This window comes from Pinus tabuliformis, chromosome X (genome assembly GCF_031772625.1).
Source record: "Pinus tabuliformis cultivar Carrire ecotype Pingquan chromosome X, CPIR1, whole genome shotgun sequence".
NCBI lineage: Eukaryota > Viridiplantae > Streptophyta > Pinopsida > Pinales > Pinaceae > Pinus > Pinus tabuliformis.
The window spans coordinates 372,738,226-372,756,707 of NC_142308.1; the positions used below are offsets into that span (position 1 = coordinate 372,738,226).

The 18,482-nt window shown below is 30.5% G+C and overlaps 1 protein-coding gene across 1 annotated transcript in view; it reads right to left on the bottom strand.

Moving 5' to 3' along the window:
• Positions 1–6,553: 6,553 nt before the first annotated feature.
• LOC149140056 (cytochrome b561 and DOMON domain-containing protein At3g07570-like) overlaps positions 6,554–18,482 on the bottom strand; it is a 54,537-nt gene continuing 42,608 nt past the window's right edge. Inside the window, exon 4 of the mRNA XM_089450885.1 lies at positions 6,554–6,790. Coding sequence (XP_089307011.1) covers positions 6,554–6,790 — 237 coding nt within the window. The remainder of the gene's footprint in view (positions 6,791–18,482) is intronic.

The window sequence follows — 18,482 nt, forward strand, 5'->3', positions numbered from 1 at the left end:
CTTTTCAGGTTTATTTGTGGTTTTTTTTCCTTTCATATAAGTGGATATTCCAAATTTACATAATACCGTAAGGATTATGTTTCTAACATTCTTCACTTAATCTAAAAGGGTGTGTTTGGGTTTAAAATGAGAGTTGAAATATACACATGTATAGTAACCAACGGTTGGATGTGATTTCTAAATTTGATAGTTTAAATGAGACCACGAACCAAATGGGTATTAGAATCAAAAGTTTTTTACTGGTAGTGTTTTAAGGCCAGCTACCAACTCTAGATATCGGCCCGAAACAATTCCTAGAATAATTATAAATCTGACTAGAAGTTAATGTCTTTTTTTGAAGATGATCAAAATCTTTTGAAATGGTTGTTTGAAGATGACTGAAAACTATTGAAATGGTGGTTTGAAGATGAACACAAAATATTGTCTAGCAAAAGTAGTAAGTCTTCTAATACGTGATGGTTTAAGGAATACCATAAACCAAATCATGTTCATTGAACATGAGTTTATCTTGTGATGCAAGAATCTTGATCTAGCTAGAATTCCAAATGGGAATTCAACCTAGATCTACTGTAAACGAGTTCTATTAATCTCATTAAATTCCTCTATAGTCTCTAAATTATCTTCCAATCTGGATTACAGGCACAAATTCCATTCTTTTCTCAATTAAATTCACAAATTAATATTCATAGTTCAAACAAATAGTTGCATGCATTGATCAATTGAATTAATTCTCCCATTCCACAATTTATTGTTGACATGATGGTGATGTCCTTCAAATTGCATTTGCACTCCAATGATTTACCCCTTTTAATTTGACTACACATTGGTCAAGAATTATTTGCTTGTTCGCATATTTTTGACACCCTCTTTTGGTGTTTGATCATTGCTCAATGTAGAGCACCTTAGATAGCAACCTCATTGTGGTTTGATTCTCTATCCTGCAAACAATTACACATGCATAGAACTTCCTTCTATCATTCACTTAATCATAAATTGTCCTTAATCCTCACTAGGGTCACTTCTTCACATGATAACTTTATAAATTAATCTATCATCAATTTCATGCTTCACACAAATGCTGAAATTTCTTTTAATTCTAGCTTTCACAAAGACTAGAATTCTTCTCAAGCACATAAAAATATAGACAATTCATAAACACAACAAATGTATGAAAATTATAATCAATGAACTAAAATATGTACATACACAAATACTCAGAAGCTCTCTTCCTCTCTTGTCCTGATTCTACCTTCATTTGGTAATTATCATTGCTCGTACACTCACAATGATTAAATACAAAGCTACAAGAAAAGTATATTTTTCTACATCCATAAATCACTCATTTATTCCCTAAAGCTCTTATGATTTATTCACTAAAGCTATCATGATTTATTCCATAAATCTCTCATACTTTTAAGGAAACACTTTTTTTTCATTATGGAAAAGATCTCTCTTATCCATAGCTTTTCTAAAACTATTCTATAATAATTAAAAGAAACTAAGAATATTTACAATTAAGGAATTATAATTCCTTTACAATATTGAAGCCCCATTTTGGAACTTTATCTCCAAAAAGCCTTGATTTTTCAAAAATGACTTGGAAGTTTGGATGCTCCTGCATCATCTTGGCTATAGCTCTGAATCTAGCTATGGCCAAATCTAGCTCTAGGATTTGGTTTTTAGCTCTGGTTTTGTTTATGGCTCAAGCTCGCTTGATATGACTTTGATATTAGTAGCAAACTATTAATTCCCCCCTTATCAGATATAAGGTGAGAAGATGAAAATCTCTTCACTACAAGACATGTCAATACTTGAAAATGAATTCCACATATGATCGATATATCTTCTTGGCTATTGAAGACAATTTCCAAGAAGAGATCTATCCAAATTCAATTTTTTCTCATGTAGGTGTCCTATGTTTGGAATATCTATCTGAATGATGAGTATGTTTTCCACAATGCTCATGAGGGTGAAGATTGAAACATCAATATTTCAGGTAGACAACTGGATAACAATGTTGGCTTCTAAGAATCTCATGTGGAAATGGAGAAGGTGAAAATGAGTTTTCGTAAAAAAGTTGGATTGCTTTGAAGTAGTCTAAAATGTGAAAGGTCACTTCCTTTTCATATTCAAGAGTAGTTCTATGCTTGTTGTTGATGACTTATTTCGAAAGTATGATGATGAGTTTGGGAAGTGCAAATAGAAAATTTTCATATTCATTTGAATCTACTCCTCAAGTAACATCAAGTGCTATTTGTTGGTAATCGTCTTTCTTTAACTCAAAAGGAGATTTCTTTAAATAATAACTAGTTTAGAATGATTATTATTATTTTGTAATTCATCTAATTCGAACTGTGACTTATGTTGGAGAAACTTCATTTATTTATCAATTGCGACCATATTGTCAACAATAAAATGTAATAGAGTATTCAATACATTTTCTAAGCAATCTAAACTTAACAAATGAAGTATGTTAGCTTATACCCAAATGCACCTATTTACAATGGAATTCAACAGTTAAACTTATCAAAAAAATAATTTGAAAATTATAATTATTTTGGTACTATATCTAACAAAAACTTTACCCCCAGCTCATGCCTAAATAGAACTAAGTAAAAATACTAGAGTTACATTTATTAAATGTCAACAGAATACAAGCATGAGTGAGGTGAATTGTTTGAAGTTATGACAATTTATTACTAATGCCTTAAAAACAACCATCTTTATTTAGATTATAGATTTCAAAAATATTTCAATATCCAACAAACATGACAAGATCAATAATTTGACCTCTTTTATTTTCCTCAAATTCTAAAATATTCCTGCAACCCCAAGCTCTAAATAAGTCAATTCTATTACAATAATAAAGCGAATCAAACTTATAGTGAGATAAGTCGATGCTATTGTAATAATTAGGAGAATCAAACTGGCCCACAATTATTAATCTCAACCAAAATACAAAATTATTCGAAATTTTCAAAATGTATCGTATTTTCAAACGATCAAGTAGGTGTACTCCTTAAAGAGGGATTTTAGCTTCGTCCTGGTGAACATGTAATTTAAAAATCATATTAAATATTAAAAATGTGGGAAGGAATGTATTAAATGTTTTTTATTTTCTTTTACCATCAATTTTCTTTGATAACTTAAACGGTTAAGCTTAATTTAGTAATGGCATATTTATAAGTTTATCATTATAAAAGATAATGATACAATGTTTAGTATTGCAAGTATTTAAACTTTTTATTGATGATAAATGCTGATTAATATCATACATCTTGAAAGTGATTAGAAAAATTTTAAGCAAATGAAAACTCATGGTTTCATATTTTGCAGTAGGGTATTATAAGTGTATGAAAATATGTTTTTATACACCAGGTTTAGTAAATGATTTTATTTTTTTTATAAATCAATATAGAGTTATCTTAATTTCATATTTAATAAAAATGATCAAATCTCTTTGAATTATAAAGTTCTTTTAAAGTACAAAATTTGAAGTATTTTATTTACAATTTATATTGATTTTTTTCAATTATTATTATTTTTTTAAATAACATATATTAGTTTTATATTTTTAATTAAATAAAATGGAATTATCTCTGATTATTGTTATTAATAGCTCTTATTAAGAATAATTTTTTTAAAACTTCCAATCACTTCTTTTGTAGACATTGCAATATTTTATTAATATTAATATTAATATTAATATATTTTAACTTTCCTTCTACAAGAATATGACACTCATATTAAAATATTTTAGTTAATATAAATATTCAAATAATTTATTCAAGTTTTATAATTAAATATTTTCAAAAATATAAAAAATATATATTTTTCTTAAATTTAGGAGTGAAAATATATTGTTTTTCGCTTTAAAATATTTTATTTCTCTTTTACTCTTGGTATCAAATTATATTATATCATATTGATATGGATATATTTTATTTATGGTTGGGAGTGAATGTGAAATATTTTTTCCACGCCTTAGCACTAGGTTGTAATATCAACAACTATGGTATGGTCATTACTCTTCTCCGTTATGTTGACGATATCATTCTTCTACCTAGAAGCCTTGATGATCTCGACAAGCAACTTAAAATCCTCCATGATCACTACTCCAAGATGGGTATCACTATTAATATCAATAAGTCTAAAGTCATGATAATTAAATCCAAAAAGATCAATCCTAATAATTTCATCTATGACTTGGAGAAGGTTTCTTCATACAAATATTTAGGTATTGACTTTCATCATCAACTAAACTGGAATTAGAGCATTGAGAAAATTATTATTGGAGGTTGGAGAGCTTATTATGAGCTTGAAAACAATTGTAAGTCAGTTGATATTTTTGTTTGGAGTAAAAAAAAGTTCCTCATTGAAACTCTCGTCACCCCTGCTATTTTATATGGTTGTGAGGTTTAGGGTTGTTGTATATCTAGAGAATCTTGGAGGAAGATTGAGTTGATTCAAAAGCAATTTATAACCTACAATTTCAAGATTAAAGGAAATACTCCCTATTCTATCCTCTTGATTGAAGCTAGTCTTCCCCCATTGAAAACATGACCATGTTTCGATATTTGATGTATAAGAAGAAGATTTGCAATAAAGAAACCAAAAGGTTCCCCAAAATTACTTCTAACTCTAGCCAAGACCCCCACCTCCGACTCAAGCAAGGATGGAACAAGGATGTTCCAGTCTTGGCTCGACCATTGGGTGGTAAAAGAGGAGATCATCTTGGAGAATAAGGATAATATTAAATATAATTACTTCCAAATTTAAGGATAAGTTATGGGATGATAAGGAGCTAGAGGGGAAAAGGAAGCTAAGGTATTATAAGGAGGTGTCAACCTCACTCTTGCTAACCATAATTATATTTCTTTCTTAACAAGTGCTAAGAAGAAAATGAACATTGTGAGGATAAGAACTAATTCTCATGAGCTTCTTCCAAGTGAAACGTGGTGTTGGTCTATTCGTGAAACACCTTGGGATGAAAGAAATTGTCACCTTTGTGATACTAGTAGGGTCGAAGATGAAAATCACTTTTGCTTGGATTGCCCTTCTATTACTCACATCCATTCTTATTTCCAAAACATTTTCCACACTACCTACCTTCTTGACTTGTTAAGTCAACAAAACTATAGTGATATATGAACACTTCTTTCCCTTCTCTTTGATCATAAAAATACAATTTTAAAGAGTCTCAATTAATCTCTTACTTTCTCAAGACTCGATAGACCACATTGGTCTTAGTGGATGTTAATAATTATCATTATTTTTATATTAAAAAAGACATGTGTCAATTCATAGTTGAGCACAGAAAGACTTACACATCTCTTCATACTAGGCTATAAAATATGTCTATTAAGACAATAATTTATATTACAAACAATTGACATCTATTTTATCAAAAATAAGTTGCAAAAACATGTAATGAATTTTTAATTAACAATAATGAAATCACTTCCATTATTTTTATCTTATAAAAATTACATTATTTTTTCCTAAGAAAAACTGTTAATTATATTAAATTAAGAACAATAAAATAGTTTCCACATCTTTAAATTTACAAATTAGTTTATCATATAAACTTCACATTTGTTTTACAATAAATTAAGTTAAAAAGAGTAAATAATTTTTAAATAAAAAAATTTGAAATATTCTCCAATAATTTAAACTTTTATAACTCAAGACAAGTAAATTTAATTTTTTATATAAATGTACATATTTTGGTAAAAATAAATATAAATATATTTAATAATACTTGAGATAGATTTTAAAGTAATTTTAATTAATATAATATAAATATAGCTATATAGCTATATAAGTTAAATAATCAATAAGTGTTAATACATTAATTTATAATAAATATAAAAACACTTATGTTATGATATATCTAATTAAAAAATCATAAAACGCTAATTATTAATAATAATAATAAAATTTAAAAAATTAATATAAGAGTTAAATATATATACATTTAAACAACATGGAACAATATTCTTAATTATGGAGATTTACTTTTATTTTACCATGGAGATTTTTAATGTGTAAATAGACTTTGTTTCAATAGCATGGGTCAATACCATGGCTTATCAATATCACATGACAAAAATACCATAACTTACTTCATATGACATTGTTTTTCATTTATCAATTTAAATAAAAGAACAAAAAGAACCTATCTAATTTGAAAATAAATCTCAACCTCTGATATGTGTATACTAGTATATATATTTTACAATATTCTGTGGTGGTTAAATCCTTACCATCAACTTAATAATTATTAATAATTAAATTAAAATTTTAAAAACTTTATTCCAAAATAAATATACATATCCACATAATTAAATATAACTAATTACCTAATATATACCTATTTAATTCAAAAAATATAAAATTAAAACTACTTTTACACATACAATAAAAAAAACAAAGACATAATTTTTTTAATAAATTTAAAAAATAAATGTATACATATTAATAAATTTAAGAAATAAATGTAACTTAATAAACACCATACATTTACAGCTTTCCACCTTGTTCTAAACTACTTCTATGAGTTTCTTAAACCATTAAAATTAGGCCTGTCGCTACATAAAATTAAGAAAATGAATCCTGCAGCTGCTCCATATCCAATATTCCAAATTTTCCCTGCATTGCTCAAATTTATTCCATAAAATATGTTGGCCACCACAAAGATGAGAAGTATTCGACCAAACCATTGATGGCACCAATTCCAATATTTTCGTGACTTTGCTTCCTTACGAGGTCGCAACAGTGTAGCAAATACCTGATAAGATAAACATTTGAGTGAAAGTTGCCTGAGAAGACTAAATACATTTTCTCATAACTAATTAAGGTGTTCCTTAACCTAAGTCGATTTAAACACTTCTATGGTAAGATTTTTAAAATAAAAAATAGTCAGATTTTGGCAAAAATAACTTTCCTGGTCAAATTGTGGCTTCTATAGAAAATGTTTTTTGATCTCTTGATACAAGATAGTTCTTAATAACTTTAAGTTAGTTCTAAATTTTTCATAATTTTCCATATGTCAACTCATGTTGATCATGGATGGAATTACACATATCTTTCATAAATACTAATACATAATTCTAATGTTTTAATTAAGCATGTCTGTTTTGGAATAAGGTTTATAAAAGTTTAATTCAATAACTAATATTTTGAAGTGGCTGGTAGAGATTTAACCTCTACATAATATTCTAGAATATTTTTAGAAGTAATCACAAATCAAAGCTTGAGATTTATCTCAAAAGTATTTACTGTTTTCATTAAATTGTTTAACTAAAAAGAATGTTGTGTAAACACGTGTGATATGAACATGAGTTATGGTTTTATGAACATGTGTTAAATTGTTTAACTAAAAAGAATGTTGTGTAAACACGTGTCATATGAACATGAGTTATGGTTTTATGAACATGTGTTATTAGTAAATCATGATATTCTAACAAAGTCTATTCAAAGATTAAGAAGTTCCATGGTAAAGTGAGATTAAATTTCCACAATAAAATATTTGTTACATGTAACATTGAAAATAAGCCACATGCCAACTCTATATTAAGAATTTAATGAATTACACATTTTTCTCAAATGAAAAATATGAAAAAATAAAAAACATGCCTCAATATAATATTATTAGTTTTATTTAAAAATTTCTACTAATTTAATATAAAATTATTTATTTAAATTAAACATTAAAATAATTTATTTATGCTTATTATTAAATATTTTTTGTTATTAATAATTAACTAAACATTAAATACACCTTTCTCCCATTAAAAAGTAAAACACAACTCTCTCCCATTAAAAAGTCGTAAAACACAACTCTCTCCCATTAAAAAGTCGTCTCTCCGTCCGTCCAAGTTTAGAAAACCAAATTTTATTTTCATATTATAGGTTAGTTACCATTAGAAATTTAATGGTTCAATAATATTTGATTTTAAATTTTAAATTAATATAATGTAGTATATTATTTTGGTTAATTAGTGCGACAATAATTTAATTTATGAAATAGTTTATGAAAAAAATATTAATATTATATTTCAAAAGTATTTTTAATAAATTTCATAAAATTGTTTCTCCACAATATGAAGATGGTACTAAGAGTAATGTAAAAGATGTTATCCATCCCTCCAAATTTAGAAAACCAAATTTTATTTTCATATTATAAGTTGGTTACCATTAGAAATTTAATGGTTCAATAAAAATATCTAAATTATATATTTAATTAAGTACTAAACACATGGCTAAACACATAAATATGGCTTAGTATTATTTGATTTTAAATTTTAAATTAATATAATGTTGTATATTATTTTGGTAAATTATATATTTAATTAAGTACTAAACACATGGCTAAACACATAAATATGGCTTAATATTATTTGATTTTAAATTTTAAATTAATATAATGTTGTATATTATTTTGGTTAATTAGTATAGTAATTTAATTTATTAAATGGTTTATGAAAAAATATTAATATTTATATTTCAAAAGTTTTATTTTTAATAAATTTCATAAAATTGTTTCTTCACAATATGAAGATGGTACTAAGGGTAATGTAAAAGATGTTATCTAGTGTAAAGTAAGTGATGTAAACTTTAATGTACTTGATCATGTGAGAATTGATTAAGAGATTTGTGTAACACATTGGATTATCAACAATATCTTAACAACAAAGGCAATAAAAAATTGAGGTAAATTCGATAGTACTTTTAAAAATTGTTTATTTATAATATATTTTATTTAACAAAATATTTTGAGATTAAATTATTAATGTATATTAAAACATTTTATGTATAATTAATTTTAACATATTATTTTTTATTAATAACATTTTTTCCAAATATTATCTATCAAAATTTTTTATTTCAGTATTAAAAAAATTATACATATTATTTATATTAAATTATAGAAAAATCATTACCATACAATTATTTAACTTTGTTAAAATTAAAACTCTATTAAATTCAATGAAAAGGAATTACCCTACAAATTAAACTCAGATAACATGAAATAAACACAAAAACAATAACAACAATATTCCAATCCTTAAAATGGGGGTAAAAACGATGATTGATATTTGCTTCAAATAAAAGTAAATTTCTTTAAATAACGATTTCTATAAATTAAAGTTTTTGAAGCGTGTTTTTATGCAGGAAACTCATTCCCTATTTCGTTTCTCCTTTGGGGATCCCTAGCACACAGAGTAGGTTTCCTCAACATTTTATTAGTTATACCATTCTTTCAAATTATATTGGTCGGGGAAAAACCTATAATGACATATTAAAAGGTAATGATTTTTAATAATTATAATAATTATTTTATTTATTTAATTAATAATTAATTTATATATATATATAATTTTTGTTTTACATTTTATATAGAAAATATAAATATTATAATTTTTAAATATTATAATTTTATTAAAAATTGATGGTGGCCTTAATGCCTTAATCCCATATCATAAAACAATAAAAGAGACCAATCAAAACAAGCATTATATTTTTCTCTGGATCATAACATTAGATCAAAAGAAAATAGAAATTTTTTATATGAATTGATGTCCTCAAAGAATTCATGCAAGTTCAAAGTTCCATCGATAATGGATAGACCATCCATGTTTTTGATGAGCTCTCTATAAATATGACTGAAGGAAGTCCCCTCAAACCTTAGATGTATTCTTTAATTTGGTTCAACAAGGATTGTAGACAATTTTTTGCAAGTGGAATTTATTTTCTCCTTTCTAATTTCTACTTTAGAATCCTCCAATATCTAAAGCTTAAAGACAATACACTACTTAGCCTAATGTAAAAGAGTCATTAAAGGTGTGAACTGTGCTTTCATATTTGACCAAGCCCAATGGCATATCTTAAAGAAAAGTAATAGAAGGAATTAAAATATAAAACTTCCCCCACACCACATCTAGATGACTAGCCTTGGCTAGCTCCATCAAAGAATCCATAAGGAATCTTGAAATCTAGAGTAAGCATGTTCAAGTTGCGAGGGTTAATTGTCATTTGCTTAAATTCAAATCCCTTGGAAACATTAACATTAATATGGGGCACAACTTCCCTGCTTAGTTTCTCCTTTAGAGATCCCTAACACACATAGTCCTCAACATTTTATTAGTTATATCATCCTTTGGAACTATAATGGTTGGGAAAAAATCCATGGTAAGGTTTTATTTGACTTAAAATGACATATTAAAAGTAATGATTCTCATATGTATATATATATATATATATATATATATATATATATATATATATATATATATATATATATATAGATATATAGGGTAAAAAAATCTTTATATTTTATATAGAAAATATACATATTATAATTTTATTGAGATTTCAAAAAATTCTTCAAATCAATAATATTGATCATATTAAATCTAAGGCCTTCTCTTAATCCTTCGCCCTAAATCAACAAAAGAGACTAATGAAAACTAAAACTAAAACTAAGTCTATTTAGGCTCCTCCAAAATACATTACATTACTCTATAGATCATAACATTAGATCAATAGAAAAAGGAAACCTTTTATTTGAATTAGTTGAAGAATTCCTGCAAGTTAAAAGTTCCATCAATAAGGGATAGGGATTCTTTGGATAGACAATCCATGTTTTTAATGAGCTATCTATAAATATGAGTGAAAGAAGTCCCCTCAAATGTTGGATGTGTTCTTTAGTTTCGTTAAACAAGGATGGAAACAATTTTTTTGCACTTGGAATTTATGTTTTCCTTTCCAATTATTACTTCAAAATCCCCTAATATCTAAAGCTAAGAGACACTACATTTCTTAGCCTAATGTAAAAGAGTCATGAAAGGTGTGAACTATGCTTTCATATTTTACCAAGCCTAATGAAATATCTTAAATGTAAGTAATGAAAGGAATTCAAATATGAAACTTCACCCACACCACCTCTAGATGACTAGCCTTAGCTAGCTCCATCGAAGAATCCCTAAGGAATCTTGAAATCTAGAGTAGGCATGGTGAGGTAGCAAGGGTTAATTGTCATGTTCTTGCATTCAAATTACTTGGAAACTTTAGCAATAATATGTGGCATAATTTCCACCATAATGTTCTTATCCTAGAAAACACACAAATTATATGCCCAACATATGAATTAAACAAATAAACATGGAAAGGCCTCAAAACATAGAAGATATTAATCAGAGAGATAATTTTTTTACACATTCTTCCATAATAGGCAAAGACCATTTTTTTTTTTTTTTTTTTGTTATTTTTTTTTATGATAGCTTTTGGATTATATAGCCTCAAACCACAAATCAAACTAGTAGGAAATAAAAAGATGAAAGAAAGGTTCATAATCTTACATGAATTGTGGCAATCCCACCCATGGTTCTCTCATAAAGATGCATTGTAAATATTTTTACAAATATGTGAAATTTAAAAATGGGGTTTAGTCAAGGGACACAAATTCTAGAGTTGGGGAGGAGGATTGAATTCCTGGGATGATTGATCTTTCTTTGTGTAGAGAAGAAATCTGAATTGTTTGGACAACCAATAAAGGATGGTTGGTGCATAGTTTTAATGGGTTGGTTCATAAATTAAACGAGTCGCAAAAGAAACGAAACATGTCCATGCACTTGAGAACCTTAACAAGGATAAGAGGATAGGAAATATATGGAGGAAGATACCAGGTAAGGCAGCATGGACAAGTATGAAGAATACCTACATAATAAGGAAAAGGGTGGAACATAAACCATTTGAAAGAAGGATGCCAATAGTTGGATAAGGCACCACCTTGGAGAATCCAATGAATCGAATTCAAGAGCAAGTGAAGAGAGAAGGAAGAGATTGTTGATCAACAGGTAGTGAAAAATATAATAGAAGAGAAGAGAAGAGAATCATATTGGTTCTATGGTTGCTTGGAGGTTGTGGGTTGAGTTGCTAGTCTATGGGGCCCTGTAACAACTTGGGTTCCCTAGAGTTTGTGGGTTGAGATAGAGTCCTTGGATCCCTGTAACATCTTGGGTTCCTTGGATATTTTGGGTTGAGACGGAGTCTCTGAAGCCCTGTAACAACTTGGGTCCCTGGAGGTTGTGGGTTGGGATAGAATCTCTAAATCCTTGTAATGACTTAGGTCCCCTCTATTAAATTATGCAACTAAGGTCAAATTCCACTTTGGACATATTATTTGATGGAGATAATGATTACATTGAATTCCTCTTTTTGATAGGACCAAAATCAACCTAAAGATCATGAAATTTGGACAAGGGAAAATGTACTTATGAAGAAAAGCCCACATATGCACTTTTGGACAAGGTCATCCCTAAAGCAAATTGGTCACCCATGGAAGCCTATAAACGCAAGTGACCTTAAGCTCATTTGGAAACAACCAAGTATATTCTACTTCTCTTCTTCATTGATTGGATCACATAGGAATGAGGCAGGGATGACAACAAAAGTTTGCAAAGGTCCGAAATTACAGAGTTCGAGGCTCGCATCTATTTTAGGGTTTTTGGGTTATAGTCACAGGCACGTCACAGGGAAAATTCAACCAGAGTATCTAGATTTTAGGCATCAAGGGTGCGACTGAAAGCCTCTAGTCACTCACACAAATCCTCCTACGTGCGACTGGGAAGCTTGACTCGGATTTGGCCGAAGACCGAAGTTGACCGCAATTTACCGTAAAAAGAAAAAGTTGTCTCTGATATATTTTAATGCTGGAAACTTATTTCTAAATGTTTTTGGGTTGTCCTGTTGATGATATTATACTGGGATCATTGTACTCTCTATTGAAAATTTTATGAAAATCTAATAGAAGAATAATTTCAAAGGGTTTTCCTCTAATGGGGTTTTTCCCCTAGTCTTTGACCAAACCTGGTGTCTCTTATTGATGTGTTGATTGTCTCCTTTATCATTGCATTTATTGTTCTATCTTCAATTACTATTAATGAATGAAAAGACTAATTATAATTGGAAATATTGCTAATTGAAGTATTGATTTGGGCTAATGTAATTGATACAAAATAGAACAATTTGAAAAGTTAACATGGTATCAGAGCTAAGGTGAATGACAAGCCCAAAAGGAGACAAGCATTGAAGTAATCATCTTTGGAAATTTGAAAGAGCTGATATAGCCAAGTCAATATGACTTCCTTCTTCAAAGAAAATGAGAAGTTGGGTGACTCATCAAATTTTGCTGCATGGAAAGCTAGGTTGGAGAGCATAGCTGATAACAATGATGTTTTGGACTACATTCAAGGAAAAGTACTTGAGCCTCCAAATAATGCTTCCGTTGATGTTAAGAACAAGCACAAGAAATGTGAGTTAAAAACAAAGAAAATAATAGTTGATGGTTTGCAAGATAATTTACTTGCACATGTTGGAAAATTGAGAAGGTCTAAGGACATGTATGATAAGGTAGCTGACATGTATGAAGTCAACAATTTGAATGAAATCATCTCCTTGAAAGATCAACTCAAATACAAAAAGATGAATAAAGGAGAGTCTGTGCAATACTACATAATGAGTATATCTCGCCTTGTATATCAATTGCAAAGAGTTGGGGAATTTGTGCCTGATAGGGAATTGTTCATCGTGACTCTAAGAGGTCTCCTTCCTGTTTGGGAAACCATTATTACTACTATAAGAAACAATAATGTTATCCCATCATTTGATGAAATTGTTGGAAATCTCACTCAAGAAGAATCAAGGATGATATTAAGAGGAATGATTCAAAAGCATGAAGAAGGAGAGTCCACTGCATCCATCACTCCATCAAATTCAAGAAAGCCTCCTCCCCAAAATCCAAATAGAAGGAAGGAATTTATGCACATAAAATGCTACAATTATCATAAGAAAGGCCACTATGCTTAAGAATTCCCCAAGAAGAACAATGGACCACACTACAATACTAGAAGCAACAACAATAGGTTCAATGATCAAAGAAGGAGAGATGGCTGAAGGAATGATCGCAATGGAAGAGATGAAAGGAGAAGAAGAGATTATCCAAGTGATCATGAAGAAGATCAGTGTGCATAAAAGAAGTTAAAATTATCTAGGTATGAAATTAATGTTGCAAATCAATCTAAATATATTCTTATTTCCACCCTTACTAGTTCATCTCCTATAGTTTCATGGGATAGTTGGTTGGTTGATAGTGGGGCCACTCATAACTTCTCTGATTATAAGGAATTTCTATCTAATTTGGTAGAGAGGGAGTCAAATTTGAAAATTATCCTTGGATACAACTCTACTCATCCCGTTAAAGGTTTTTGGTCCATCAAATTTCATTTGAATTCAGGGGAATCTATTTTGCTCCATGAAGTGATATATGTGCGAGGGTTGAAGAAGAATTTGGTATCAATATCTGCTTTGGAAGAGAAAGGGATGAGGGTTGCCTTCATTAGGGGAAATTTTCTTACTTGTCCCGTTGGATCACCTATGAGAGATGCATTCACATTGGGATCAATATATGAAGGTATCTATAGGATTACTGGAATACCACTTCTAGCATTGGTCCATGATACTAATAATCTAAGAGGTCTATGGCACCAAATATTGGCCCATCTACATTATGATGCTCTTCCAGAATTGGATTAATTGGTCTCATGGATTCCCAAGGTTCAAGCCCATCATGAGGGAGTATGTCTAGGTTGTACCAATGGGAAGAAGATAAGGTGATCATTCCCCTCTAGTGAGAATAAGATAAATGATGTCCTCCATCTTATCCATTCTGACATATGTCGTCTGATGCCCGTGCATTCTATTGGTGTCCATATTAACTATATCACCTTCATTGATGACTTCTCAAGAAAGACATGGATATATTACTTGAAGCACAAGGATGAAGCCTTCGAAATGTTCAAGGAGTTCGAAGCTTCGATTGAAAATAAAATAGGGAAGAAAATCAAAATATTCAGGTTTGAAAATGGTGGAGCGTACACATCAAAGGAGTTCATTGATTTTTGCAAAAAGGAAGGTATCAAGAAAGAGATAATGGTTCCCTATACTCCCAAACAAAATGGAGTGGCTAAAAGAATGAATAGGTCCGTTATAGAAGTTGTCAATGCCATGATCCATGACCAAAAGTTGTCGAAGTTCCTTTAGGGAGAAGCAACAAATGTCGTCTTATATGTTCAAAACAAAGTACCTCAGCAAGCATTGGACAATAACACCCTTGAAGAAGTATTCATAGTTATCAAGCCCAATATTGGTCATCTCTGTATCTTTGGTTGCCTCATATACTTTCATGTGTCAAAGGACAAAAGGAACAAGTTAGAATCCTTGGGAAGAGACGATACATTTGTTGGATATTGTGAAAATTATAAATCATTTAGAATATATATTCTTGGTCAAAGGGATGTTGAAATTATTAGGGATGTTACATTCGATGAAGATTCCACACTTGGAAAATAAAGGGACCTTCCTTCACCTCCTCCTCTTGAGAAGAATGATGATATGGATATTTTATATGGTCCTTCCATGCCAAAAATAAGACAAATATTGTTGATGATCCCATGGATCCCATGGATCCCTTAGATCCTCCTCCATGTGATCCTCCCACTAGGAAGAAGCCACTTTGGCTTTGAGACACATTAGAAGATTATGAGAGATGTGTTCCCATTCAAAGGTCATTTACAGAAAGGAAGAAGCCATGCAAGTACGAGGGATATGTTGTCACCATGAGCACTATGATTCAAGCCAAACCTCCCATATTTTAAGAAGTCGTGAAGGAAAGAGTTTGGAAAGATGTTATGGCCTAATAATATGAATCGATTATGAAGAATGACATATGGGATGTTGTGTCGAGACCAAAATGGAAATCTGTTGTGACTTCAAAGTGGTTATTTAGGATCAAGCATGGAGTTGATGGTAGCATTGAGAAATACAAGGCAAGGTTTGTGGCTAAAGGATTCTCCTAGAAAGAGGGAGAATATTATGATGATATATTTTCTCTTTTTGCTTGATATACAACCATTCGTTTGATAGTTTCCCCTGGAAAAAGCCAAGGATGGACCCTTCATCAGATGGATGTGAAGACTACATTCCTCCATGGCATGTTACAAGAAGAAGTGTACATTGAGCAACCACATGATTTGAAGTAGAGGATTGAAAGACACATGTTTGTAGGTTGAAGAAGGCATTGTATGGTTTGAAGCAAGCCCCCAAAGCATGGTCTGCTTGCATAAACAATTATTTAGTGAAGTTGGGATTCAAAAGAAGAAATGTTGATCCCAACCTCTAATTCAAGTTATTCCAAGGTATGCTATTTATTTTGGTTTTATATGTTGACAATTATTCTTGATCGGTAGTGAGCCCCTGATGATTGAGTGTAAGAGGGATCTAGCCTCCGAATTCGAGGTGAAGGACCTTGGACTCATGCACTACTTTTTAGGACTTGAGGTGTGGAAAAGGCCCGGTGAGATTTTCTTTTCACAAGGAAAATATGTTGTGAAGTTGTTGGAAAGATTAGGAATGTCAGAATGCAAGTCTCCACCCACAACAATGGAAATGAACTTCGAGAGATTATGTGAAGAAGTTGCATGACCCTATTTGGTGAATCCATTCAAGTATAAACAATTGGTTAGGGCTCTAATTTTCCTAGTGAACACCAATCCAGACGTATGCTATGTAGTGAATACATTGATTCAATTCATGACTAAGCCTCTCCATGCACATTGGATCACTACCAAACACGTTTTGAGATATTTTCATGGGATGATTACACTTGGTCTGTGTTGAAATGCAACAAGAAATTCCTAAATTAATTTTGTCCTTGAATTAAATTAGGACAAAAACTGTAATTCCACATCATAAGACAACTTGTACGAGTTAACTAAGTTAACTTGACTTAGTTGGTTCAGTTAATTCGAGTTGAGGGTCTAACTAGAGTCATGGAGAGTGTCTCCTACATTAAAGGAGTCCTAGTTGAGTTTATTTTGAGTTGTAATTAGTTAATTCAGGTAGGAGTCCTGGTTGAGTTTATTTTGAGTTGTAATTAGTTACTTCAGTCTAACTGAGTCAAGTGTCGTGTTTCCTAAAGTGCAGTGTGGTGCTACATGAAGTGTAGGGTGGTGCTTCCTAAAGTGTAGTGTGGTGTTGACTAAAGTGAAGTGTGGTTTTGACTGAAGTGAAATGTGGTGTTGCCTAAAGCGCAGTGTGGTGCTACCTAAAGTACAATGTAGTGTTGCTTGCAATGATCAACCAGTAAATTGAAGATTCACTCATAATTAACTCATGTGTATTAGATCAGAGAAAGACCCACTTGAGATTGGAGTTCAGGGACAATTTACTATCAATTGTATAATTATCCAAAGTGTACAGATGGTGCATGCATTTAGAGGAAGAGCCTTAATGAACTGTGAAATCCAATGGAGGAAAATTCCTATTAAATAATGATATAATTCCTCATTGAAGATCACAAGGAAGTAGGAGTTGGAAGGATAGGAATTCGGCTAAGTATTGGCCAAATGTAGTTAGCCAAGCAGAGGATAGAAAATACTTGTGTAGGTTGAGCTCAAGGTTGAGCAGAGCATATTGTATTCATCCAAGGCTTGTCTAGGAAGTTGTGAGATAGATAGAGATAGTATAGAGGTTTCTTGGGCTTGAGAAAAGCATTGTAACATTCTCATATTTTTTGACTAATGCAATATACATATAGCAGGGGTTTTTAGTTGTGGCTTTCCCAAGGAAATCATTATGTAATGTGTTGATTTAATTCTTTCTCTTGTGTGCTTTGTGATTTCTCTATCAATTAATTATTTTCAATGATGTGTAGTATAGATTCAAGTCTATTGTTTTAGCATATAACAATTATTAGTTTGAATCTGCAAGGAATTTCTATAGCTTGAGATATTCTTCCAAAGATGTTTGACTTCATGGATACACCGATGCTAATTGGGAAGGAAATGTTGTTGACCAGAAGAGTACGTTTGGATTTTTTTTTAGCCTTTCCATAATATCTTAGATGAGCAGGCAGAAAAAGTATGTAGAATTGAGTACCATTGAAACAGAGTATATTTCCGCTAGCATGGCTACCTGCAAAGCAGTTTGGTTGAGGAAGATTTTGGGAGATCTATTTGAGCAAGTCCTAAATACTACAATGATATATTACGACAACAAAAGTGGGATATATCTGGTAGATAATCCCATGTTTCATGACATGTCAAAGCACATATAGATTCGATATCACTTCATTTGAGACATGGTACAGAGAGGAGACGTTAGACTCCATCACATATCAACAAATGAGCATATTGCAAATATTCTCACTAAGGCTTTATTGAAAGGGAAGTTCTTGGTCTTTAGAGAGTAGATTTGACTGATGGATGTGACCCCTCCTGATAAGGGGAAACATTGATCGAGGCCATTAAGCTAAATCTTCCCCCTTGTTTGAGCTCCCAAGGTGTGGAATTGAGATAGAGGGCTTTTGGGGTTGAGGGATCTTTGGAAAATAGGTTATCACCCTTATCTGTTACCCATAG